At 45.8% G+C, this 27,944-nt stretch overlaps 1 protein-coding gene across 1 annotated transcript in view; it reads left to right on the top strand.

Annotated features, from left to right (window-relative positions):
* The window catches only part of EXOC4 (exocyst complex component 4), a gene marked incomplete at its 5' end in the record, with an annotated part of 449,694 nt that overhangs the window by 199,475 nt on the left and 222,275 nt on the right, over positions 1 to 27,944 (top strand). Inside the window, one exon of the mRNA XM_082492311.1 lies at positions 13,576 to 13,672. Within this exon, the coding sequence (XP_082348437.1) occupies positions 13,576 to 13,672 (97 nt within the window). The remainder of the gene's footprint in view (positions 1 to 13,575; positions 13,673 to 27,944) is intronic.

Raw genomic sequence — 27,944 nt, 5'->3', positions numbered from 1 at the left:
TGTGCACTCATGGTAAAAAAAAAAAAAAAAAAAAAATAAAAAAATCAGTATTTCCGTAGATGTATACTGCTTCTAGAAGACCGTACAACTTTTTACACCTTTTTATTTCATTATTTCTCACACCGGGCCCATAAGAGGGGCTGTGGCAAACCTTCCCCAGGGCAGAAGCGGGTGAGCGGTGAGCGGAGCTGCTCTCCTGTCCGACCTCACGCCACGAGCTCACCAGATCCCGCTTACTGTAACTACCGATTCCATCGTCTAAAATGGCCGTGAGCTTTGAAGTATTAAAAAGGAAGATGAGACGTGGGAAGTTTTAGAGCTAAACAGTTTGTAAGAATATCAAACCGTAAATGACTGTATGTCAAGGAATATCTTTGTCTTATTTCACTTGCTTTCTCTGTTTGCTCGCTGGGTTGTGGTTTTTTTTTTTTTTTTCCCTTCTGACATTAAAACTGAATAGAAGACATGTCAGGAATATAAAAGATTCGGGTAGGAGCCATTTGCCACTACAGGAGATAAGATAAAGAAAGCAAGCTTCGAGAAAAAAACGGTTGAAAAGTGAATGCAGTGTGTAAGGAATCACAGTTCGTTAGCTCCAGCGTGTTTTCTGCCTTCGGATAAGGATTTCTGCTGCAGCCGTGCTTTGGAAGAGCTTCCATCTGCACACAGTGGTTTTAGGGAAACCAACAAAATAGTAAATATGCGAGCTGACAAATCCATTAATCAAAGTGCCTGCTGCTGAGTCGCGTGGCCTGGGAAAGAGAAAAAAAAAAAAAAAAAAAAAAAAAAAAGAGGAGAAAGAAAAGTATGCGTTTTAAACAAATTCCGTAGCTGAAAGGGGACTTTACGTCTGTGGCTGACACGCTGATCTAGTGATAAAGTAGAGTCAAAGTGAACCTCAACCTTTTGTACAGCCTGCGAAAGTGAAGGCACGCTGCAGTTTTTCAAGGCAGATGGAGTGTGAGCAACTAATAAATCAGGTTTTGAAACATTAAAGAGCAACTTATTTAAATGCATATGGTGTTGGATCGCAGACAAGACCGTATAGGAGAGCGTAAAAGGATTGGGCATGGGAACATCAGCAGAACAATATGTCTGCGCACCGGCTATGTGACTGCATCCAAATCAGCTCCTCGCACTGCAGTCCCGCTGTGCGGGAAAGGACGGGTAATGACAGCCGGTCAAAAACAAGCCGGAGGAGCTGTTTCAGGCAGGAATTTCAGGCAGCGATTGGAGTAGGTGGTGCAGTCAGTTTGGTAAGTTGGAGCCATGTTCGGTGTGAAATGGAAAGCTGAAGTCGAAACATGAATTTAAGAACAGTGACTAAAACCTTTTATTCCTTTTTGTCTACAGCATTTCTCAAAATAGCTGTACCGGGGGAAGGTTGGAGTCGCTGTTTCAATTCCCCTTTTGGGAAAGCGAAACACAGAAACCTGATCAGGGCCACAGAGGCCGTATCAGACCCACGTCGCGAATCCAGATCTGCAGTAGCAAAAACTTTCCTACGGGGTCTGGGTCGCACGATCCGTGTTGGCTGCCCGCTGATTTCTGGATTGATATTTAAGATTTTGATAGCAATGTCTGTTCTTGTGGCTGGGAACTCTGTACCTGCACGGAACAAAATGCCACGCTGCTGTCACCACGGGGTTTGTGGTCCCTTTGAGCAGAGAGGCCAATCACGGTGGTATCGCCTCTCCTGCTTTTGGAAATCATTTTTCCATGGTTTGAAGCCGAGCGTGCGCTCTACAAACTTGAACGCGAGCTACAGCCTCTTCCCCAGTTTTATGCCTGGAAGGCATTTGTGATGGTCCGGCCATCAGACCCGACGTGACTTCAGCTGGGATTTTTAAGTCATTGTGGTGACTGACATGGTCCCAACCTCAAACCCAACAGGGGCCGGTGCATCTTTTGGAAGCTCTGGACTCCCATGTCTTGTACTGGTCCCCCGGCACAACAGCCCCATTGCTCCAGGAGGCCAACCAAGAACCAGAGAGGAGCCCTGCCTGAATTTCTGAGTGTTTGTGTGTTTTCCAGTGAAAGTTTTTTAGGTTGGAAAGCTGCTCTGCAACTCGCGTTAGGGGGCATCACCCCAAACGCTGCTTCTGGGAGAATTGCTGTGATTTTTTTTTTTCACCTAAGGAAATATTACAGAAATGAAATGTGATGTGTTTTATAACCTTAAAGGTCAGCTTCCTTGTTTGTTTTTTTTTCCCCTCACTTCACATCTTTTTTTTGTGTTCATTTCCTCCCCACCACCACCTCTCTGTCAAAGAAGAAAAGTACTTACAAACCATCTGAACAGATGGAAGTACATAGTCCGTGTGGATGGAGGGTGTACCTGTACTTGGCCGCAGCAGCGGTGGCGTCTCCTGTGTGGAGTTCAGCGCCGGTGACAAGTGACGGACAGACTGGGAGCTGGGAACAGTCTGCTGCCCTTTGAGACACTTAATCATCTCGGAGCTCCCTTCCGAGCACTGTAGAGCCCTCTCCCCAAGGACTGGCAGCCCGTAGTTTACCAGTAGTTGGCCACCTAATTCCCGTTGATTTGGGGTCTCTTGTAGTGCCAATGTCATCGTCTCTCTGAGCTCTGGCGGTCTGGGTGGAAGGTAGGGTGCCCGTGTGTTTTTTAAACATCAGGCCGGGGCTCCTGATGGACTGGTCTATAAATTCACAGTTGCCATGATTAAAAAATAGAGAGTGTGATTAAGAGAAGCAAACAAGAAATGCAATCTTTCCTCTGTCAGAAACCTTTGCTAAATTGCTTCTCCCCTCAAGCAAAGAAGTAATCAAGTATTGGCCGGAGCTTATTCTTGTCTATCGTGATAACATGTGGATTGAGTTGGTTGGTTGTTTTTTGTTGGGTTTTTTTTTTTTTTTTTTTTTTGGCTGGTGCATCTCACCTCCCTCCCTCCTGTTGCAAGAGAGGGAACGGGAGCCCCACGTGCTGCGTCAGCGGGAGGTGGGTCATAGCCAGAAACAGCAGCTGTGTAGGGCTTGATCTACACGCTCCCTCGTCCCTGGCAGGACCGGGGCAGCGATTGTCCCCCTGTGCTCGGCACTGCGTTCAGTTTTGGGCCCCTCACGACAATAAAGACATTGAGGCACTGGAGCATGTCCAGAGAAGGGCAACGGAGCTGGTGAGGGGTCTGGAGCACACACACGTCTGATGAGGAGCAGCTGAGGGACCTGGGGGTGTTCAGCCTGGAGAAAAGGAGGCTGAGGGGAGACCTTCTCGCTCTCTACAGCTCCCTGAAAGGAGGGGGTAGCGAGGGGTGGTCAGGCTCTTCTCACGAGTAACAAGTGATAGGACAAGAGGAAACAGCCTCAAGTTGCACCAGGGGAGGTTTAGATTGGATATTGGGAAAAATTCCTTTATGGAAGGGATTGTCAAGCATTAGAACAGGCTGCCCAGGGCAGTGGTGGAGTCGCCATTCCTGGAGGTATTTAAAAGACGTGTAGATGTGGTGCTGAGGGACATGGTTTAGTGGTGGTGTTGGCAGTGTTAGGTTGATGGTTGGACTTGATGATCTTAAAGATCCCTTCCAACCTAGACAGTTCTATGATTCTACTGCAGTTTGGGGGTGAAGAGGACAGAGGGAACACTGTTGCTACATAGTCCACTAAATGCCACTAGAAGATGAGATCTCTCGTCTAGTCCATGGAGTCCTAAGTTGGTTGGTGTTAGAAGGGCTTTCTGGAAGAATTTTGTATCATTCACTTATAAATAACCTTTGCGTTACCACATTACTAGGAGTGCTGCATTTCAGTTCCAGTTGCATGGGCAGACCCGTAACAGCTCCCGTGTGTGGTTTGTAGGAGTCCAGCAAGAAGGGATGAGAACATGGCTCAGAAACAGAAAATTATTAACCCGGAGTTGACCTGCACCAGGGGAAAAGTGCAGTGTCTGCCAAATAGGATTCTTAATAAAAGTGTGAGTCTTCAAAGATGGTGTTTGTTCAAAAGGAAGGGTCTATGGATGTGGAAGTTTAATGACTATCTTCTGTGGAGCTGGCCTGCAGACTCGGGCTGGTTGGAACATGGGGCTCGACACTTCTGGGGCTTCCATTATGTTTGTTCACCTGGATAAACCTGCTCAGCTTCAGGGAAGACCTACCTAGGTTCTGCCGCGCTGCTTCTACTGCGTCCAGCTCTGGAGCCCCCAACATAAGAAGGACATGGACCTGTTGGAGCAGAGCCAGAGGAGGGCCACAAAGATGATCCAAGGGCTGGAGCACCTCTCCTGTGAGGACAGGCTGAGAGAGTTGGGGTTGTTCAGCCTGGAGAGGAGAAGGCTCCGGGGAGACCTTATTGCGGCCTTCCAGTCCCTAAAGGTACTCCAGGAGAGCTGGGGAAGGACTTTTTACAAGGGCATGTAGCGATAGGACGAGGGGGAATGGCTTCAAACTGGAGGAAGGGAGATTTAGATGAGATATTAGGAAGAAATTCTTGACTGTGATGGTGGTGAGCCCCTGGCGCAGGTTGTCCCGAGAAGCTGTGGCTGCCCCTTCCCTGGAGGTGTTCAAGGCCAGGCTGGATGGGGCTTGGAGCAACCTGGGCTGGTGGGAGGTGCCCACAGCAGGAGGGTTGGAACTGGATGATCTTCAAGGTCCCTTCCAACCTAAACCATTCTGTGATTCTAGGCCTGCCTGTCTAAGGTCAAGATCAAAAACTAAGTTTAGGTGCAGGGTGTTGGATTCCCTATGTACTTTGTTCCCCAGTGGAGACCAGTCTGGAAAGTAGACGAGATCCTTCCCTGTCCCTTCCCTGCTGAGCTCTGATGGTGTAGGAGAGCACGTGCTGGGACAGCTGGTTGCTGAGCCCTTAATTCAAGCATGGGCTGCACCACGTGGGCTCTACTGAAGCAGGTACCAGAGCAGTTTGGAAAATGGCCTGGATGCGGTTCAGTTTGATGATTCGAGACAGGCACACAGCAAAATTTTAGAGAAGATCAGTTACGTCTGTTTCTTTACAAAAAGAACTTAAATGTGCAAGGCGATAATGTTGAATCGCTGCTGCGAATCAGCATAGTATAACGAGGACTCGATGCTTGTGTTGCGTGTGGCTTTGTTTAAGCAGATGCCGTTGTAAGACAATAGAGTCCTGATGTACAGAAACATGGAAAATCAGGAGACATCCATCGTAACGCCCATAGTTACCGTTCCGTCATAGCACAGATCAATCGCTCTTTTCTATTGCGCTCTGTTTTATAATAACCTGCTTTGCTCTCCTTGGGCAGCTGTTGCTTTCTTCCCTTTCCTTCTCAATGAAAATTTGTATTTCCGTACCTCGAGGACGGTGTTCAGGTAATAGCTATGCTGTTGATCTCCACATAATCAAGAACTTTTGGGAAGGACCATAACATCTGACCAGGTTCCTTTTCTCCTATAGGTTTGCTCCGATGCTCAGAGGAGAGGAGGTGGCATTAATTATCGAGCCACGTTGATTGCTTGATTGTTGTGGCTTCAAATCCTGTTTTCTTTATTCTTTTTACGGTTGTGTAGATTAACGCGGAGTGTCTCGCAGAGAGGTTTCAGGGAATTGCTCCCTACGTGCCTGGAACCTGCTGCGCTGGAAAGTTTGCTGTCACGGAGAGACTAATGACATTGTCCTGTGCTCAGAGAGGGGACAGGGGGGAAAGAGAGCAAATATAGGACTGCCTCCGGTCCTCGTGGTTTGGAGGTGTTTGCGGTTTCCGTTGAGGCTAAATTAATATTTCTTGGTTGTTTTGGAAAAGGCTTTACTTCTTAGCCAAATATCTTTGTGTCTGATAGAATCTAAAGCACATCTGGGCTGAGGATGAGAGGCATTACGATAAATACAGCTCTGAAGCAATAAGGTGATGTGTTATGGTGCTCTGAGGTGACAGTGTAAGAAATGTCACCTTTTAGAAGTACTCTGATTAGAGACAGAGAGAGAGCTTTCCTTACATTGTTGTTTAAAAAAAATGTTACGTTATTGCTTACTGTGATTTTCAAAGGTACAGGGGGGCCTCCTACAAGACGCTGAGCTGCTGCCTCTCTCATGTCTTCACCTCCTTCATATAAACATTCCATATAAATCTTGAACCTTTACAGAGAAAATTGTTTTAATTAAAAAAAAAAAAAAAAAAACAAACCTAAGCAAAACCGCAATAATCTAGGAAAAGGAAATATAAACGCTGATACTGTCTCTGGGTTTTTTTGTGGGTTGGTTTGGTTGTTTGTTGGTTTGTTGTTTTTTTTTTTTTTCAATTTAGTGGTGGAGAAGTTATCTTAATAAACGAGGAAATCGTGGGGTATTTCTCAGTGTGATCTTTCCTTACAAAATAAGATCAAGTTTTATTCTGTAGAGGTGGCAGTGCTTGGTTATAGAAGGCAACCAGCATTGCATTAATGGCAAAATGAAGGATCGGGAGACTCCCTGTAGTGTGTTCCAGGGTTTTGTCTTTAAGTGAGGAGCCACGAGTTGTGTGATGGTGTGTGTGTAACCGAAGGTTTGCCTTCGGTGCTGTTTCAGTACATAAAATAGATGTAGGAATAGCGAGAAGAAATTTTAATTCATTTTCAAAGCGCTTTTTGAAGAATGTTAATCCGTAGCATTTCTGTCACGTGCTTCGGTGTGTGTTCCATACGGAGTAATTTAGGGAAGTCTAGGTATAGCTCACGTTGTGGTGGGCAACTTTGAACCTTTGAACTTTGAACGGCAGAAGAAACTCCTGTTTTTCTGGGGAGATCCCTTCTGGGAGAAGAAATGTTGCCATCATCCTTCCGAGACCTCCTCTGTACGTAGATAACGGGACATTAGCGGTAAAACTGGGATATCCACGGCCAATATTTAAATTTTTAAACTAGTAGGCCGAATGGAAGACTTGAAGCCCTCTTAACATTTGTTCAGACTTCAAATGCGTGCAGAGATTCTCGCTTGCTCGGTAATCTAACGCTTTTTCATATTGAAGCGTGACATTTTCAGCTCCATTTCAGAAACATTCATCTGCGTTACTAATGGACCCGTCGCTGACTCCCACTCGCAGCGGTGTTCAGGTGGGCACACTTCATTGCCAGCACAGCGTGAGGATATCATTAACTGTATGACAAATTTCACTTCGCCTCAAAGTTTTTCTTTTTCTTCCCCCCCCCCCCCCCCCTTCATAATTTATTACGAGACAGATTAAATCAGCAAGCCGGTGCTCTCAAGAAGGAACTGCTACAACAATAGGACTTTCTGACAGCTGAGAAAGTTTGAGGTTTTCTCCTTGTGCCTATGAAATGTGGCTATTATAGTTTCTTGCCTTACAGTAAAACAAAAGTGAGTCAGCAATGGGCCCTGGTGGCCAAGAAGGCCAATGGCGTCCTGGGGTGCATTGAGAAGAGTGTGGCCAGCAGGTCGAGGGAGATCATCCTCCCCCTCTGCTCTGCCCTGGTGAGGCCACAGAGAATCATAGAATTGTTGAGGTTGGAAGGGTTGGAAGACCATCAAGTCCAACCATTACCCTACCCTGACAACACCGCTTCTAAACCACGTCCCCAAGTACCACATCCGCCCTTTTTTTAAACACCTCCAGGGATGGCGAATCCACCCCCTCCCTGGGCAGCCTGTTCCAGTGTTTAATAACCTTTTCAGTGAAAAAATTTCCTAATATCCAATCTAAACCTCACCTGGCATAACTCGAACCCATTTCCTCTCGTCCTGTCTCTTGTCACCAGGGAGAAGAGGTCAACCCCCACCTCTCCACACCCTCCTTTCAGGTAGTTGTAGAGAGCAATACGGTCTCCCCTCAGCCTCCTCTTCTCCAGGCTGAACACCCCCAGGTCCCTCAGTCGTTCCTCGTCAGACAACATCTGGAGTACTGTGTCCAGTTCTGTGCTCCCCGGGTCAAGAAGGACAGGGAACTGCTGGAGAGGGTCCAGCAAAGGGCTACAAAGATGATGAGGGGACTGGAGCATCTCTCTTACAAGGAAAGGCTGAGGGACTTGGGGCTTTTTAGTCTGGAGAAAAGAAGACTGAGGGGGGTCTTATCAATGCTTATCAATCCTTAAAGGGAGGGTGCCGGGGGATGGGAACAGTCTTTTTTCAGCGGTGCCCAGTGACAGGACAAGAAGTAACAGGCACAAACTTGACCATGGGAAGTTCCATCTAAACCTGAGGAGGAACTTCTTTCCTGTGAGGGTGGCAGAGCAGTGGCACAGCTGCCCAGAGAGGTGGGGGAGTCTCCCCCTCTGGAGCCATTCCAAACCCACCTGGACGTGTCCTGTGGCACTGCTGGAGGTGCCCCTTCTCTGGCGGGGGGTGGGATTGGGGGAGCTCCAGAGGGCCCTTCCAACCCCCACCATTCTGTGGTTCTGTGATTCTGTGAAAAAAAAAGTACAAAATCCCTCAAACCGTGCAACCCAAATGAAAGATTTCTGTAGTGTGGTGTTGCTGAAGCACCGACATACGCTCGGTCCAGATGGTTACTGGAGTGCTCTTGTGCTTCAGTGAGCGTGGATGGTCGGTCCCGTAGTCGGTGCTTGTAGGGAGCTGTCATGGCAATAAATTTGAGCGCTTACATACAGTTGAAAATCTTCAGTGCTCACTGGGAATTAGGCTTTACAGCTCCTTCTCCCTGATAAGGCGGAGAGATTTCTTCTCCCTGAGTCTGCTCGTGTGGACGTGGTGCGTGTTCGGGACAGCCCAGCGGTACAGTATTTGCACGCTCTTCTTGGAGAGACTACGCAAAATGCCTCTCTGAGAATCAGCTTGAGGAGGAGGGAAAAGAAAACAACCCCACAACGGGCATTTTTTCCGCTCCTTCTTCATCTCCTCCCTGCTTTCTGTGGAGCTGCCTGGTACTGGTTTCTTTGGATGAATGATCATTCACCGCCCTACAAGAGATCAAAGAATCATAGAATCGCAGAATGGTTTGAATTAGAGGGGACCTCAAAGATCATTTAGTCCACCCCCCTGCCATGGACAGGGACACCTCCCACCAGCCTAGGTTGCTCCAAGCCTCGTCCAACCTGGCCTTGAACACCTCCAGGGATGGGGCAGCCACAGCTTCTCGGGACAACCTGCGCCAGGGGCTCACCACCATCACAGTCAAGAATTTCTTCATAATATCTCATCTAATCTTCCCTCTTTTGGTTTAAAACCGTTCCCCCTTATCCTGTTGCTCCCCTCCCGGGTTAAGAGTCCCTCTTCAGCTCTCCCGTAGCCCCATTAGGGACTGGAAGGGCCTCTGAGGTCTCCCCGGAGCCTTCCTCTTCTCCAGGCTGAACACCCCCAAGAGATGCTCTTGGTAGGAATCAGTGACGACGAAGGGATATTCATGGTGTGTTTTCATGGAGATACCTGTTGGCTCTCCAACCACAGAGCATCATTTGCAGTGGAGGTGTCGTGTTGGCCGGTGAGTGTAAATGCACATTTCGCACCTTGATGTAGTCAGGGAGAGTCTCCACTAGAGATTTGCATTGGAATATCCAGGCAAAGGCGTAGTGAGCTCTCTCTTGCTCCAGTTAGGGCTTTTCTCCAAAACTGCTGTGTCGGGCGATGGCAGCTTGGCTCAGGCTCCGCAGGGGTAGGAGAGACGTGAAGGTGCCGTGCGCGCTGCTGGTATTAGCAGAAGCTGTTGCGGTGCTGAGTTGTTATCGGCATGTACACGGCATCCCCAGGAATAAGACTTACATCTGAGTCTATTTTTCAAGGTAAAATATTTAAATACAAACAAAATTTTGTTTCCTTGTAGCTGACACCTACATGCAGAGCATTCATTAGTATTAATTGAAAGCTAAGAGCAGAGAAGACGTAAAAACATATTTTTCTCTCGGTGCTGGTGTTCTGTTCTCCTCGAATCTCCCGTGATGTGGCCAAGCAGATAAGACAGATCGTTTTATTCCTTGCCAGGGAGTTCGTCCCAGTCAATAATATTGATTAGCGCAGGGTGACTTGATGCAACGAGAATAACACCCCTTTCTTAATTTGAGCCTGGATTTCCTGGTTCATGCCTCAGTAGCTCATGCTTGGATGAATTCTTCAATAAGTCAGTTAAGACACAGACCCCACTGGAAATTGCAGGGTCTGACATTATTAGGGGAAATGAATAATTTTCTTTTCCTAGAAGTTGCGCCTCTTTTTTTTTTTTTTTTCCGCGATTAAACTGTCACATGTGCAAGTTCACTTTTTCAAATGCAAAATGAACTTCCTGAACTGTTGTTTGGTTGTTTTTTGTTTTTTTTTTTTAACAGCTGAGTCTTTCTAATTACAGTCAGTGAAGTTTTATAAACTCTGTTCTCAGCCGCTTCTTTGAACTTCGTGAGTTCCTTATGGTAGTGTAGGATCTATTGAGCTCCGTGTCCGAACGGTGCATTTGGGGAGTTGAGTCAGCTGGTGGAAATTCCACGGATGCAGATATCCGGAGTTTGCATGGATTTCCCACTCTGCAGGGAATTTAATGTTGTCCCTTTTACTTGGGAGTCTATTCCAGTGCGGTCAATTCTTGTACAGAACACTCCTGCATCTGGAGTATTGTGTCCAGTTCTGGGCTCCCCGGGTCAAGAAGGACAGGGAACTGCTGGAGAGGGTCCATCGAAGGGCTACAAAGATGATGAGGGGACTGGAGAATCTCTCTTACAAGGAAAGGCCGAGGGACTTGGGGCTTTTTAGTCTGGAGGAAAGAAGACTGAGGGGGGATCTTATCAACGCTTCTAAATCCTTAAAGGGAGGGTGCCGGGGGGATGGGAACAGTCTTTTTTCAGTGGTGCCCAGTGACAGGACAAGAGGGAACAGGCACAAACTTGACCATAGGAGGTTCCCTCTAAACCTGAGGAGGGACTTCTCTCCTGTGGGGGCGGCAGAGCAGTGGCACAGCTGCCCAGAGAGGGGGGGGAGTCTCCCCCTCTGGAGCCATTCCAAACCCACCTGGACGTGTCCTGTGCCACTGCTGGAGGTGCCCCTTCTCTGGCGGGGGGTGGGAGTGGGGGAGCTCCAGAGGGCCCTTCCAACCCCCACCATTCTGTGGTTCTGTGACCTTGAGGGACCATTTAAGGTATGGAAGAACTGGCCTTGGTCACCTGCTTGGGTCCTTGTGCGTTGCTGTGAGGTTGCTCACAGGAGGGTCAAATCAATCATCAAAGAGGTTTTTTTTTTTTAATGTAGATTGGTTGTAGGTAATGGCCTGAAGCACATAAACTTCACTTTGAAAAGAAGATTGGAGTCACGTACTCATTGGTTGTGTTCCTCCTCTTGCACTTTCTGATTTGGAGACATTCTTCTCGTTTGGAGGCAGGCAGATGTCAGGGTCAAAAAATTCAATAATCTGCTGGTGGTGTTTTGATTTCAAGTACTTTGTCATTTTCCTGCCTATAAAGCTATCGTAATAATGTGATTAGGTTCTGTATTTATTATTATTCAATCATTAAGGAGAGTTCACATGCAAGATGAAAAGGACTTGATAGCATTTGGGATATAAAGACTTCGCCCAAGTTCATATTTGGGGTTATTTGATGATTTTAGCCCCCAAACCACACTTGAGGGGGTTACTTGTCAGATGATACCATTAAGATGATGGTCTGCGCTTTGTGACAATGGAGCACGACTGAAACGCAAGGGATTATGTGCGGAATTGCTGCTAATTTCAAAATGAGATTTTGTTTCTGAAGGTGTCCTTTGCTTATGCCTGGGACATCTGGCTTGTTCTTCTGAACGTGTTTTCTTCTGGAAGGGTAACAAGTGGACTTTGTTACTGTCAGGAAATCGTAGAATCATAGGATGGGTTTCACGACACTGAGATTTGCCCTTCCCCCTTTTTCCTCACTCAATATCCTGATTTAAAGTATTTTGGTGTTAGAAGCTGCTTATGGAAGTATCTTTGGTTCAGACGTAATGACACGTAGGTGGGTGTTTTCATGCCACTCAAAGTCATTCCGTCTGGGCCTGAGGTGTGTAAATAATGCTCTCTGAGCTTGTGTGTTACTCCCAAGGAGAGGGCCAAACTCAGCAAGTTTATTTTTCGCATAGCTGAGAGCCTGTTTGTATGCAACTGGAACTCGGGCAACAGAGAATTCTGCCGGGAAATGACAAGATTCTGGATAGGACATGGACTCCCGAGAGACCCAATAGTGTTAAATGTAATAAATAAGTTAAAACGTCATGTCACTGGCAATCAAAGCCAAGCTGCCTTCCAAGGGATTGAATGGTGGCATCATCAGAGGCGTTGGAGCCTTCTGTACAGCAGTATGGAAGCCGCAAAATTCAGTGAAGCGCTGCTCTTAAAACCCTTTCTGAGCATGATGTGCTTCAAAATACATCTCATCAACATGGCCAAAACCTTGGGTGTTTGTTAGACAAGGTGAAGGCCCTTGTGCTTTTGAGAAAGGATAATTTAAGTGAGTCCTCATGTGCAGTTTAAGACCTGCTTTTTTGGGTTTGAGCTGTTCCAAAAGCTGCTGAAGTCACTGAAACTTCAGGCTGGAGGTCCCCAGGACCCCCAGGAGAAGGACCTGGGGATGCTGATTGATGAGAAGCTCAACGTGAGCTGGCGATGCACGATCGCAGCCCAGAAAGCCAACTGTATCCTGGGCTGCATCAGAAGTGTGGCTAGCAGGTCATGGGATGTCATTCTGCCCCTCTGCTCTGTTGAGACCCCACCTGGAGTACTGCATCCAGCTCTGGAGTCCCCAACATAGGAAAGACACGGACCTCTTGGAGCAGATCCAGAGGAGGCCACAAAGATGCTCTGAGGGCTGGAGCACCTCTCCTGTGAGGAGAGGCTGAGAGAGTTGGGGTTGTTCAGCCTGGAGAAGAGAAGGCTCCGGGGAGACCTTATTGTGGCCTTCCAGTCCCTAAAGGGACTCCAGGAGAGCTGGAGAGGGACTTTTTACAAGGGCATGTAGCGATAGGACGAGGGGGAATGGCTTCAAACTGGAGGAAGGGAGATTTAGATGAGATATTAGGAAGAAATTCTTGACTGTGAGGGTGGTGAGCCCCTGGCGCAGGTTGCCCCGAGAAGCTGTGGCTGCCCCATCCCTGGAGGTGTTCAAGGCCAGGCTGGATGGGGCTTGGAGCAACCTGGGCTGGGGGGAGGTGTCCCTCCCTGCCCACAGCAGGAGGGTTGGAACTAGAGGATCTTCATGGTCCTTTCCAACCATTCTATGATTTGTCAGTGGGTGACACTTCAAAGAACTGTGAGGCTCATCTCTTGTTGGCATTTGGGATCTCTGATCTGTGTGATGGGTATGGTGTTAGCACGTCCAGTCCAGTACATTGGTCTTCAGCCCAACTGGGAGATTCATCCCATATGGTTGGGAAACTCTTCTGCAGTTGAAATTGGGTCCTGTGCCATAGGAGACCTGTGCTTCCCAGTCATTCTGCAATAACGTTGTGAACTATGGGAAGAGGAGCTCAAAGCAATGTGTAAACACTGTCTGTACTGTTCCCAGTGCATTTGGAGTTTGGTGTCTGAGCAGAAAGAGGATAGAAAGAGCGTATCTTTACGTTAATTGCTGATCCTTCACCAGGAATGAAGCATTTACAGACAGACCTAAATGTTTAATTATCGCTTACTATCTAAAATTCAAGGGACGTTCAGGTCCGTTAGACACCTTGTTTCGTGTTATTTTCCAGGAGGACCAGATGATAACTTAATTGAAGGTGGCGGATCCAAGTTTGTCTGCAAACCAGGAGCCAGAAACATTACCATCATCTTTCATCCCCTCCTCAGGTAAGTAAAGCTTTTCTACGTATTTCTACAGGTGCAAATAATTGGAAAAAAATAGAATTACCCTACTGTCTTTATGGGCGCGCTGCCACTCCTGAGGTAACACCCCACAGCAACGGGTTTGCTGTAAAGTTGTTGATGTGCGCACGTGTAAAAAGTAACCACTAGTTGAGCTTGTTGCCGACGCTCTTGAATCTTTTTTTCAAAATTAACGGGCGCGCCCAGTGGGACGGCGTTGCAAGTGGTGACCCCTTTTCAGTGAACGCTGTAATACGTTATTGACCCAAGTTGGGAAAAGTTTAGTTGCCGCCTGTCACAAGTTGTTTATCGCTGACTGTCCGTTCTGCTTATTGAAAAGTCAGAAGGATACTTTATGAGCTGCAAGGTAAGTTCATTCTTCGATAAAACAAGTATGGATGGATGGAAAGTTCAACGCCTGATCTGAAGTGCCGTGCCGATTACTAAAATCTTCACAGCTCATCACGGACTGCTGGAACTTTAAAACAGAACAAGTCTATAATAAGCCTCTTCTCACCGAGTCACTCACCTCTGCTACTTTAATTTTGCTCTTTTTACTTCGCAGTCTAACAGTTCCTCTCCTTAGTTTTGCCGGAATTCAATAATAAGATGTTTTTCTCGGTTTATATCAGTCTTCCACCTCTTCTTTTTCCTTGCAGGGTTTTCCCTTCTCGTCAGCCGTGTCCTTCCCCATTCACGTTAGCGCCTTTGCGAGCGTTTCCCTCCTTGCCTCTGTTTGTATTACTCACGATCGTGAGTCACTTAGGCAACAGGCCACAGGCAAGAATAAAATAATAATAAAAAGTAATTGGAATGTGATCCCCAAATGAAGGAATATTCTGACTGCCGTCTTGGTAGCTGAGAGCTGTGGTCATTTGTGACTTCTCAGGACTTAAAAATGCAGGAGGAAAGCGCGTAAATTCCTCCAAACGTAAATTCCTGATGTCGTGACAGTAGCTATTGGAATAATCTTCAGAACACCACCTGTTGTTAGGACATGTTAAAATTTGTTATGGTTTTTCACATCCGTCCTTGAAAAAAAGGGTTGCGTACGTTGTCCGCTCTTCATTTATTGCTGGATGTTTGTAATGAAATGGATAATTTCATAAGCACATTTTGTTTTAACCTCTCTCTCTTCTAAAATGGAAGAAATGTGCTAAAAAGTAAACTAGCTAGGGCATGATTTCTAATTTTCAGCCATTTTATTATGAGTAAAGATGGCCACTGGTTAAGATGCAGTATGCCATTCAAGATACGACCACTGACATGGGCTTCAGCCTGTTCATCTTTAATGAATTTAGAGGTTTCTGTCAAGCGCACGAGGGGGTGGTGATGCTCTTATTTTTATTGATGAGGTACTTCAACATTGATTTAGAAACTGGTGAAAATACTTCTTTCTTTCTGTTTGCCTTCCTGCTTAATTTTTCCCCCTTTTCTGCCATCCGAGTCAAACATGAGTGCTCTGCTTTAAATAGCACTTCTCGCAAACACTTCACTTTCATTACCAGCTTGCAAGATAGGCAGTGGAAATAATTTGCTTCAGAAAAAATAATTGCATCAAGATGAAGGTATCTGCGTACAATATATTTTTCATGCCAACCATCTGCAGCATCTTAACTTCCTTGCGTTGAGTAGTTAGTTCATCAATAACTGCATCGAGAGAACGAAAACATGCCGTGACCCGGCTTACCCTGTCCTCGCTGCAGAATGGGGTGAGTTTGGGTGTCAGTCAAGGCTGCAGAAACTTTTTTTTTAATGTGATTTTACTTTAGTAATGGGCAGAGTAAATGTGTGAGTCTGTGCTATCTTAGATGTAACGATAGGACGAGGAGGGATGGCTTCAAACTGGAAGAGGGGAGATTTAGATTGATATTAGGAAGAAATTCTTCACTCTGAGGGTGGTGAGCCCCTGGCGCAGGTTGCCCAGAGGAGCTGTGGCTGCCCCATCCCTGGAGGTGTTCAAGGTTGGACGGGGCTTGGAGCAACCTGGGCTGGTGGGAGGTGTCCCTGCCCATGGCAGGGGGGTTGGAACTGGATGACCTTCAAGGTCCCTTCCAACCCAAACCATTGTATGAACTCATGATCCTCAACTTTGGCATACGTGTGACGCATGGGATGCAGCGTATCTGGGATGACCATAGGACTGGATTTCTTTTGCTGATAATAATTCTGTAGAGGGAATTCTGTTCTGATGGGAGTCGATAGCAATGACCTGTCCTACAGCAAACCGGCTTCACCCACTGACTCCTGTTAACTCTGGCTGCGTGATGCTGGCTGTGGCTGCAAAATGCTGAATATGGTGGATTATGCTAAAATATTGATGTTTGCAATAATTTCTAGCACATCATCTTATATGTGCATTCCTTGTTGGTTAGATCTTTGTCGCCCTTTTCTAGACGGTATTGTATTCATTGTCAAGCTCTTGAGGAGGTAATTGCAGCAGAGGTGTGAAGTTCTCACTTTGCTTTATTTTCCATTTGTTGTTGAGGTTCTTTATGGCCCTCCTCAAACATCTTTCATCGATGTCGCTCGTACAGGCTTAAAATGAATCCGTTTTGAATTCAAAATGATCAATATTTTATTTAGAAGGGTTGTTTTTTTCTTATTTTTATCAAGTTCACATAAATACGTTGACAGAGCAGCTTTAGCGCTCTATGGCCCGGCTGATTTTATTAGGAAGCTGAGTGCTTCTAAAAGTATTAAGCTAACTGGATGGCTGAGGAAGCAGACGCTGGCGTGAAGATTTAAAGCCTGAGCATCGCTTTAAGTGATGGCTTTCAAATGTAATTCAGCGCAGTAAGGTTGGGTGGGGAGTCGTAACCAGCGCATTCATATGCATCAGCCTGAATTTCTCTCTTTTATACTACTGATATGAAAAGTGTCACTGTCTGTCACATCAGAGAGTTGCACAATCACACTCTTCGGTTTATTTGCTATAATAGCCTCTTTTTTTGGTCGTTTTTAATTTAAAAATTGAGACTAAGCGTGGCTCCGGATCCTTTTGAAGAACACAGAGTCAGCAGGCTTTCAGGGGGCTGTAAATTAACCCCCGTATCTCCAGTAACGAAGGTTTGTGTCAAGAAACTCTGAACCTACAACCGTGGAGAGCGTAAGGGCAAATACCTACGAATGGTTTTTAAAGTCTTTTTGCCCTCAAATTCATTCAGAGCAACGAGCCGGAGTTGGGAAGTGAGATGTTGCACCGTTTGGGATGTGGGTCCCTAATTTCCACTAGGACAATTGAGACGCACCAAGCCCCAGATTAATTACCAGGACTTAATGACACCACCGCACACGTAATAAATGAAGAGTGAATTTTTGGAAGGCAAGTGGGTATTGTAGCGGAGATGATTCCTGGGAATAGGTTTTACTAACTACATATGAAAACTAATTGCGCTTACAAATTGAAGAGGAATACACATCTGATTTTCCTTAATTACATATTGCGGGAGGTGTCAAAGTATAAAAGTTACCAAAAGAGTCCGGTTGCTTTCTTCATCCTTCGCCGCTAACCAGCGCCCGCCTGCATCCTGAAAGCCCCGGCGTTACGGGGCTGCGGACTAACGTCTCCCGTTGGAGGAAGAAAACGCGCGGCACCGACACCGAAGCCCTTTACATTGTGGAATATCCAACAGCCTGAGTGATGTCTGTTGTAACATTTGTTTGGTGGGGATTTGTTGTTGTTGTTGTTGTTGTTGTTGTTTATTTGTTTCAGCTGGCGTTTGAAAGGCACTTGGCTCTTCAGGGTAATAATCATCTTACATATGCTTTATAGAGTATGTTTATTACCAGACAATTGAAGAACAGATGTCTGCAGTCTTGAGGCTTAAGGGGGAGGGACAGGAGGGACCGGAGATGGAGGGGACGGTGGCGTTTGGAATTGTGAAAGCATCGCTGATGCTAGCTCGGTTGAACGTTGTTTGGCTATTGGGCGTTAAGGTCGCGAGGGCATCCATTTATTAATATCAGCCACACTTCATTAAGATCAAGCAGCAATTATAAAGGTTGTAGGATGGCAGAGAAAACAGAGCGTTCATTGATTCGGAAGAAACAGTCGCTTCTAAGCAAGACCGCGTCCTTGCGAAGAAGTGGACCGTAGAGGCTACATTGACTCGGCACCCGTTACCCCTCTACCGACCGGGCAGCGTCTGTCCCGGGGCATCCCCCCTTTGCCGGCTGGGAAGAACTGCTTTAATCACTGCCTTCGATTCCAAAGTCTGGAGAGTAAGAAAGAGAAAAACAAAGTGTTGATTTATTAGAGTACCAAAAAAAAAAAGGCAAACTTCCTGATTTGAGATGCAAAGACTAAAGTTTCCCACTCCGGTGTGCGCGCGGTCCCACGGCACTGCAGCGTTTGCTGGTTGTTGGTATTTCAGGTTGGTCGGAGTGGGGGGGGAAAGAGCAGGTAATGATTTGCCGTTTTAATTTAATAGTTAAGTGATTATGTTAATTTATACTGGTCTCCATCATTTGAAGCAATCTGTTTTTTTTTTTTCCTTGATAGCATTTTTGGAATTTCCTGTTTCTCTTGCAGTTATGTTAATGCTAAGAAAAGAGTGATTGCTCTTTTAATAAATAAAAGAAATGCTTTCGGGACTAATCAAGGAGGCTCGCAATTTACTTTTGCTGCCTGTTGATAGCAGCGTGTTCCTCACCAACTGGTAGCAATCAGCTCTGAGCTGCTGAAGGTCAAGTTTCAGACCCCACTGGTAACCTGTCCTTGGGCGGGAGGTGCACCGCGTCCAGAGCAGCTACATCCACGCGGGTATTAGCGGGGATGGTTTAGCTTTCCGGGCTTTGGGATTAATCGTGTCAAGCTTCTGTTTAATTCAGGATATGACAAGATAAAAGGTACTGTACGTAGAATTTAAATCTGCTGTTTCTCTTTAAAGTGTCGGGAGGGGATGGCAGAGTTGTCCTCGGTTCCGGTGGGGCATCCGAGTCCTTTGGGCTTTGTGAGCATCAACTGCCGCTGCAGCTCAGCGCTGTTCATAACTACATAACACTAATTGATACAAAACTGCGTATATAACTAAGAACCCCTCTGTACCTCACCGATCATCCCTTTTAATAGTACATTTGTACAGCTGTAATAATAAACAACTAATTTGGTTGTAAAATAGGCTGCAATATCTTGTAGTTGTGTACTATCAAACGAATATTTGATAATATGGGGAATGTGGTGTTGGGGAAGGAAAAGGAATGCGAAAATTAGATTGGTTTGTTAGTTACATTTAGTAGGTTTAGAGTATGTTAAGAAAAATATGTGGTGTTTAATCAGTCTAAGGGGTATGTTATTCTTAAAGTACGTGGAAATGGCAAATAATCTTAAGGCAAAGATAGTGCTAAATAAGGAGGGCTTTTTGAAATCAAACCTAAAATGCTTGATTACTGAGAAATTGATAAAATTGATAAAAGCGGCTCAAGCTGGGAGAGGGTACTTAATAATATGGACTGCTTAAAGTTGTATCTCAGGTTGAATAATACCCAGAGGATAAGAGGTTAAGTGAAAAACAAAGTCTGAGATGCTGTTACATACACAGGAAAACATTATTTGCAAACTTTTAAAGTCAGTGACCCCTTAAAAAATATAACCACCCGGATTTTATAAATTCAGGGGGTTTTAAGTCTTACATTCGGACGTGTCCCTTACCTTCAAAGAGAAGGGAAAAATAATCGCTTAGTTAATGTAAATCGTGCTTTTGCAAGGGAGGTGACGTCTTCCCTTGGGAGGGAGACTGCCCAGGCGGGGAGGTGGTGCCTCTCCGTAGGCTCGGCGCTGCGGCCGGCCGGCGCTCGCACGGGGACACCTCACCTCCTGCTTCTCGTTCCAGTGCCGGTAGTCACCGCCGTGCTTAATATTCCCATCTTTATTTGGGAATCGTTAATATTCACTCATCCTTGAGCGTGACAGATGCTTGATGCAACTTTTCGTACACTCGCTGTATACTTCAGTTGACCTGAATCGAAATCTTAAGGGAGCAATTTGACACCCACCTACTGAATTTTTTTTCTCCCCCCTCCCCCAGTTTAACGAGTGTTTAGAAGACATTTAGCTGACGAGTCCCTTGCTGATGACATTTAGTACTTTATATCTGTCAACAGGGGGAACGAATGTTTCTTGCGGGCGAATCCCAACTCTCTCCTCTTTGACAAGCTCTCATAAAGTCGGCGTCGCCGAATGATAAAGACACATTTCAGAAAAGCTTCTTGTCGTGACACTGCTAAGGGAAGGCTTTGGTTGGGACCGAGGCCGTGGCGGGAGCGGGACACAGGCACGGGAAGGGGATGGGCAACAGCTTCACATTTTGTGCTTTTGTGTGGTGGGTTGTTTTTTTTTCTCCCCCTCCCGATGCTTTATGAGAACTGACAGTCGTACTGTGTGTGTCTGATTAAAGATGACAGTTTATAAAAACCTTAAGGTAAGGCTGTTCATTTTCGATGACAGAAAATAAAGCAATCCCTCCCCCCCCCCCCCCCCCACCTCCCACGCAAACAAAAACTTACACACCACAAAAACTCTTAATATGCGATGCATTGATTTTATATTGTCTGTCAGAGAATGTGCTTCAGCAGATCAGTCAAGTTTTGAGTTTTCAAACATGCTTCATCCATACGGGAAATCAACAGCCTGTCAGAAATTTCACATGTCTCCAGCTCCTCCTTTCCTTCGGTTCAAATACAACCTGAAGGAACATAAAAATTTTGACATTTGCAAGAACTTACGCTGAATTGCTGAGAACAGTGTTAATGCCATTCCATGATAATGAAGTACTTCTAACTTGTGTTATGTTCATCAAGCCAACAAAGTCGTTTGAGCTCATTTCTTAATGGAAGTGCTGCTTAAGTTTAGTTCTCGTATTTAACTCGTGTTCTCATGGACACGATGAAGATCCCCGTATTGCTGAACGCTAATATTTCTATGAGTGTAAGCAGAGATTTATGATGTCATATGAGTTTTCAGTGACTTACTTATTCTTTTTGAGTACTGCATCACAAGACCCAAGTTGTGCTTTAGAAGACAATAGTTCAGTTGGAAGGGACCTACAACGATGATCTAGTCCAGCTGCCTGGAAGGGACCTACAACGATGATCTAGTCCAGCTGCCTGGAAGGGACCTACAACGATGATCTAGTCCAGCTGCCTGACCGCTTCAGGGCTGACCAAAAGGTAAAAAATGTTATTAAGGCCATTGTCCAAATGCCTCTTAAACACTGCCAGGTTTGGGGCATCAACCACCTCTCTAGGAAGCGTCTTGCAATGTTTGACCACCTTCTCAGTAAAGAAATGTTTCCTAATGCCCAGTCTGAACCTCCCTTGGTACAGCTTTGAACCATTCCCATGTGTCCTGTCACAGGATCCCAGGGAGAAGAGCTCAGCACCTCCCTCTCCACTTCCCCTCCTCAACAAGCTATGGGAGCAATGAAGTCGCCCCTCAGCCTCCTCTTCTCCAAACTAGACAATCCCACTCTCCTCAGCTGCTCTTCACAGGCCATTCCTTCCAGCCCCTCCACCAGCTTTGTTGTCCTTGTCTGGATGCATTCAAGGACCTGAACATCTGTCTTAAATGGTGGGACCCGGAACTGCACACGGTGCTCACGGTGAGGTCACGCTAAATGTTAAGTACAGCGGGAACGACAGCAAGTCTTATTGGAGAATCGTAGAATTGTTTTGGTTGGAAAAGACCTTTAAGGTTATCATGTCCAACTGTCAACCTAACACTGCCAAGTTACCACTAAACCATGTCCCTCAGCACCACATCTACGCATCTTTTAAATACCTCCAGGGATGGTGACTCCACCCCTTCCCTGGGCAGCCTGTTCCAATGCTTAACAACCCTTTCCGTGAAAAAATTTTTCCTAATACCCAATGTAAACCTGCCCTGGCTCAACTTGAGGCCATTTCCTCTTGAGATACACCAGCGGACCTTGTGTAGATCTGCTCATCTGGCTCTTTTCCAAAGAAGTGGTGAGCATGGATGGTGGTTAAGAAGTGGGTTAAGAAGTTGTTGGCAAAAAGTGCTGATTTCATACAGTGCAAAGAATAAGCATGGGTTTTCCTGCGATTTGAGGAGTTGATGTTGGACTGGAAGAGAGTTATTTTTGATTTTTTGAGCTTGCTGTAGTGTTACACAAAATTTCACCATGGACAAAAGTCAGCGCATCTTGTATACGGACCCGGGAATTTGTTGTTAATCTAACCGGTGTTTTACGAAGTCTGATCAAAATAGAACTTTTAAGTACACTTACAGTGAAATTACAGTAGAGTTCTAAAAATCTGAATTTATAGACCAGGTTATCAAGTTATTACTAATTCTCTTTAATAATTTAATTAAAAAATAAAATAGTTGAGTCTATTCTGCCCGGGATGGTAATTGGCGAATGATCTCCATGTCTTTTTCTTGACTCGCAACCATTTCCATCTTATTTTCTGCTCCCTGTCTTGTTGAGTGAGAGAACGGCTGAGTGGGGGTCTGGCTAACCCTCCACAAGAAGGTACTCTACTCTTCCAAGGCTCTTACAGGCTGGGGAATCTTTGGAGCAGTCCTAAGAAGGAAGAGGATAAATTTGAGGAATTTCAATTTTAGCGGGTCTCGCCCGGTGCCAGGTGTGGCAAGTGGTCTGGGGAATTCCTCTTCTATTTCTCACATCGTGTCACCGGCCCAAATAATTTTACATCTTACCCATCAATCAATTCTGCTAGCGTGCTTTCCAGGCCGGAAAACATAAAACCAGCAAAAATAGTGTGTTTTTTCTTAAGACAATCGAGTATACTTGAAACTTTGGGGCTTTTTTTTAGCTCCGTTTCCATGTCAAACTGTGTTTATTAGCTAACCTCTACCAAATTCTAGAATTTTACAAGGGTGCGCTCAGTTAAAAATCTCTTCTGTAAGTCTTCCTGTGATGGTTGCAAATTGTTTGGCAGAATTAAAAAAAAAAAAAAATATGGGAAAAAGAGGTTTGGGGTTTTTTTTCCCATTAATGCACCCCTCCAACACCAACTTACAGGCGTCCGCGTTGACTGACAGATTTGCTGCCTGTGTTTTACCCGGGTGGACAAACGAGTCAGTTCAGGTTATTGTAGCGGGGTCCTGCGAGGGGACACGGCGCTTGTGAAACGCGTCACCTCATTTCCAGGGAAACTTGGAATCTTGTGTGAACTCGAACTGGCTGTGAATTGCCGTCACCCAGTGGCGCCTCGTTAGCAGGACAGGGGTGCAAGAAGTTGATTAGAGATGGCGAGCGACCTTCCTTTGTTAGCAGAAGGTCATCTTTTCAGATGGCAACTCAGAGTGAAGGAAAGGAGCTGGTGTGGTAGAAGCACGGACCAAAAAAAAAAAAAAAAAATCACACTTCTTTTATTTTTATTTTTGTCAAATTGTATTAGTTGCATGATAACCTGTTATACGGACCATCCTGCAAATGTTTGTAGGTGTTATATTCACGAAATGAGAGATTAAATATGATTGAAATAGGTCTTACAGGCATTGAAATTTATAGATTTACTTTTTTCTTCTTCTTTTCCTTTTTTTTTTTTTCCCTCCACCGGAAGCATGAGTATTGTGGCACTCAAAAACCTGTTGGTCAGAAGAGCGTTTAGCAAAGCTGGAAGGGAAGAGTGAATCCATTTATTTAATTTAACCATCTTAAGGTCAAAACGGCTTAATCTCAGGATGCTATAAGGAGCCCGAGTTACACACTGAGATCCACGTTTAACGCTTGGGCTTATCGGACGCTATAAATCCCTTCAGTCCGAAGGTGAGATGCTGCCGGGCAGGAGCTGGTGCCTTTCCAGCAGCTCTCTCGGCGTTGGGGAATGAAGTGCCACAGCAGCTAAAACGTGCCGTAATAACACCGGCTCTCATTTCACGTAGAGCAAGTACTGCTCTGCTGCTGAAAAGACAAAAAAAAAAAAAAAATATCGTGAGGAAAAACTCGCAGGACAAAACTAGAAAAGCATCCGTCACTTTGGGTGTGGAGGAAAAGGGAAGAAAGTGTGACAGCTTCCGAGTTTGTGATCTGTCTGTGGAAGCTGCTTCAGAAAATATGTCGCTGAGGGCTTTCCCTGGATGGAACAGGGGAAATCCAAGGATGAAAACCTGCGGCGGCGTAAGTCCAAGTTACTGTATTATGGCCCTGAAAAACTGTGGAGAGTGCGTGTGGTTACTTTCTTAAAGCTTTATGAAATTTTTGGTTGAAATACGGGAGAGCTGTTCCTTGATGAAAACAAAAGGGGCCACAAAGATGCTGGGAGGGCTGGAGCCCCTCTGCTGGGAGGACAGGCTGGGAGAGCTGGGGGGGTCAGCCTGGAGAAGAGAAGGCTCCGGGGAGACCTCCAAGACCCTCCCAATATCTGAAGGGCACCTACAAGAAAGCTGGAGAGGGACTTTTTATAAGGGCATGTAGTGATAGGACGAGGGGGAATGGCTTCAAACTGGAAGAGTGGAGATTTAGATTAGGTATGAGGAAGAATTCTTTCCTGTGCGGGTGGTGAGACCCTGTCCCAGGTTGCCCAGAGAAGCTGTGGCTGCCCCATCCCTGGAGGTGTTCAAGGCCAGGTTGGACGGGGCTGGGAGCAACCCGGGCTGGGGGGAGGTGTCCCTGCCCAGGGCAGGGGGGTTGGAACTAGGTGAGCTTTAAGGTCCCTTCCAACCTAGGCCATTCCATGGAATCTATGAAAAAGTAGATTCCTGTATTTTGTATTTGCTGCTAGAAGCCAAGACATAAAGCCCCGAATGACACGGTGCTTTTTGGACTCTATTTCCCCTGTAAAGCAATCAGAGGAACACGCATCTGGAAGGAAAGGGGGTTAATTTTTTATAGTAATTATTTTTTTACACAAATGTCGCGTGGTGTAGCTAAAAGATCTTCTTGGAAAAGCCTTTGGTGGTGAACTGGACTTCTCTTTGGTTTGGGCCACTCCTGTCGGAGTACAATCTGCTCCGTGCTTTAGCTAAATTATTCTTGCTTGCTTATTGCAAACCTGGTGTACAATTTAAAATTTTGTCATTTGGGGAAACTATAGCTGTTCTCCCAGTTAGAGCACGGAGGTGAATTTCTGTCTTCTCCGAGGATAGTAAAAAGGAAAAAAAGAGATTTTCAAAGTATTTAAATTTCATCTATGATTTCAAAGAGTGAAATCTGAAATGCTTATTTCAACCATTCCCCTTTTCAGTTTGGTGAACAGAGCTAAAAATAATGGGTTTGAAGTTACTTCACCAATAAAGTGCATTTTCCCATTCAGCTAAATTCTGTCGTGGATATTACAGCGTGGGACCCTCATTTATTCCTGTTATACAGATGAGGTTCTTTGGTCCGGACACATCAGATGTGGCTGCACAACCACTTGTAGGGTTTCATGCTGCCCCGAAGGCGCACGGCGAAAGGAAAGTCCTGATAGCGCTGGAGGAGATGCCTTGCAGGGAAGTCAGCCCACGGAGGAGCATGTTTTTCGGACACCAGGTCATACACAGAACAGTTTTTTGTGGTGGAGTATTCCTCAAGAGTTTAATTTTAGATTCTGCTAAGTTTTAGAGATCTGCAGAATAGCCATAAATAAATTTTGCAGGAAAGAAGTTGGCCTTTATTTTGATCATTTTGGGGTCTCGGGTGTCTTTGAGTACCGGGTGGATTAGCAGTAGTTGCACATTGGGTAATACCACTGCTGAGAATTCCTGTAGCTCCTTTTGTCTGACGACTTCCAAGCTTTTCAGAGACATTGATTCATTAACGCCTCAGTGTGAAATTGCTCCGTGCGTTAGGCAACTGCCAGGGGTGAAGCCGTTGTGGATGAAGTTGAACGGTCATAAATTCTGTGCAGGTTTGGAACGGGCGGAACGTAACTGTAAGTCATAAATCCCCACTGTTATTAATCAAGGTCCTGATTTTCCGTTTGATTGTAACTTTGTCTCTCCTGATTGTATTTTTACAAAGGGATTTGCTGGGAGGGGTGGTGGTGCAAACAGGTCTCTGACAGCTTGGTTCAGCTCCAAGAGTCCTTCTGTTGCCTGGTAGCGACGGCTCTGCTCCCTGCTCGTACCTGGGTGCTGTAGTTAACTTTGCCTTGGGGGCGTCTGTCGGCTCTGAAGACTCCGTCCAGCACAAGGTGGTATGAATGGGATCATCTCCCTGTACACAGCACTGGTGAGGCCCCACCCCGAGTGCTGTGTTCAGTTTTGGGCCCCTCGTGACAAGAAGGACATTGAGGGGCTGGAGTGTGTCCAGAGTTGGGCGACGGAGCTGGTGAGGGGTCTGGAGGACACGTCTGATGAGGAGCGGCTGAGGAACCTGGGGGTGTTCAGCCTGGAGAAGAGGAGGCTGAGGGGAGACCTTCTCGCTCTCTACAGCTCCCTGAAAGGAGGGGGTAGCGAGGGGGGGTCGGGCTCTTCTCGCTAGTAACAAGCAATGGGACAAGAGGAAATGGCCTCAAGTTGCACCGGGGGAGGTTTAGATTGGATATTGGGAGAAATGTCTTCACCAAAAGTGTTGTCCAACATTGGAACAGGCTGCCCAGGGCAGTGGTGGAGTCACCATCCCTGGAGGGATTTAAAAGACATGTAGACATCATGCTGGGGGACATGGTTTAGTGCTGGGCTTGGCAGTGTTAGGTTAATGGTTGGACTTGATGATCTTAAAGGTTCCTTCCAACCTAAACGATCCTATGAAGGCCTTGTGCAGGCTCCAAGCAGCTTTCTTCCCATTATTGCATTCCTTAAAGCCAGGTTCTTCTGTTGGCTTTTAAAATGGGAGTGGTTTTTTCAGGACATTATGACTGAAATCTGGATCAAATGTTGGGAACCTCTTAGCTCAGAGGTGGTGTCCCCACTCCCACGTGGCAGCAGCAAGGCCAAGTGGACCAAGCGTCTGATGCCGTGTGGTCACCTCTGCCTCCCCTTCCTTCTCTGTAAATTGGAGACAACTCTCATTCCGCACGTCAGCTGAGTAGTTTGTCATCTGTAGACAGCCAACCATGCCTGGTTTGTGCTGTGGGGTTTTATGGCCAGTAAAGGGCTTCTGCGCTCAGGGACGGGGCAGGAAAAGGAGACTACGAAGCTGCATTTCTATCGAGGTGGACTCCAGCGAGTTAGAACTTGTCTAAGCTTTACGGATGTTTATTTGAGTATATGGACACCAATAAAGAGTTTTGTTCCTGGAGAAAACCCAGATAATGACGTATCACCTGGAACTAAATTTTTGAAATAGACCTTTAGATGCGATTACTACTCATGCTAGTGGCAACTTGAGATTTCGGGAGCCCAGTGGGACCAGTTAAGGCCACCACCCTAGTTCTGTACCTTCAGATCAGTTGGTTTCTGGGCTTTTTTTTTTTTTTCTGTGGAAATACTAAAACAAATGTTACAGAATAGCAGAAGCTAACAGCATCGCTTTTTTTTCCAGTCTTTATTGTGACTTAAGAACCAATCCTTGCAATAATACTTAAAACTGGTGGAGTGGTGGTACCAGGGATGCTAAATGATGTGATAATGCCTCTGAACACAAAAGCACTTCTTTTTATATAGGTTTTATTTTGGCTGCCCCCGATGATTTATCATAGGCTAAAAAGACTACGGAGAAGGCAGAGTACTGGCAGTGCAGTGTGTACTGTGAGAAGTAACGATGATCAGGTTCTGACTGAAGCTCTTGGTGCCTTTATTAATTTTTGGTGACTCTCTTCAGTAAACTCATTGTCTCTGCAGTAACAGTAAGAGAGTGAGTGTTTTCAAAGTATAAAAAAAAATATTAAAAATCTACACACTCTGTAAGGTCAAATAATATTGTTAAATACATGCAGATCCCTCAAAAAATTGTCTGCTCCTTGGTTTGGGGATACACAAGTTGATAATTTTTAGTCCTGAGCCAGGTAGGTGCTTCAGTGGACACGAGACGCGATTGTTCCACATACAAAGGAAAATCGGAGACCTGCTAGGAATAACGCTAAATACGACAAGAAGGGAGAAATATTGGGAAGTGTCAGATTTGGTTCTCTACTAATAGGTCTCCAGAGCTCTCAGAAGTCACCGTTCTGCTGCTTTCGGAGGAGGGTGAGGGACAGCCACGGAGAACCGTGGTCTGGTGGGTGGCCAGACGGTGGAGAGATCACAGCACAGAAAATCAAAACTGCTACACGGAGTGGGAAAATTGAAGTGTTCCCAAGTTTTATAATACTACAGGGAGGAAATAAACCCGTCCTCTTTTGCTACATCTTCACGAAAGGTGGAGACAGGTCTTCAGTCTAGAATCGTTCTTCGTTTTATTTT

The sequence above is a fragment of the Vanellus vanellus genome (assembly GCF_965231255.1).
Source record: "Vanellus vanellus genome assembly, chromosome: 1".
Classification (NCBI taxonomy): Eukaryota; Metazoa; Chordata; class Aves; order Charadriiformes; family Charadriidae; genus Vanellus; species Vanellus vanellus.
Note: the sequence above shows the minus strand (reverse complement) of the source record. Positions and strands in the feature narration are given on the sequence as shown.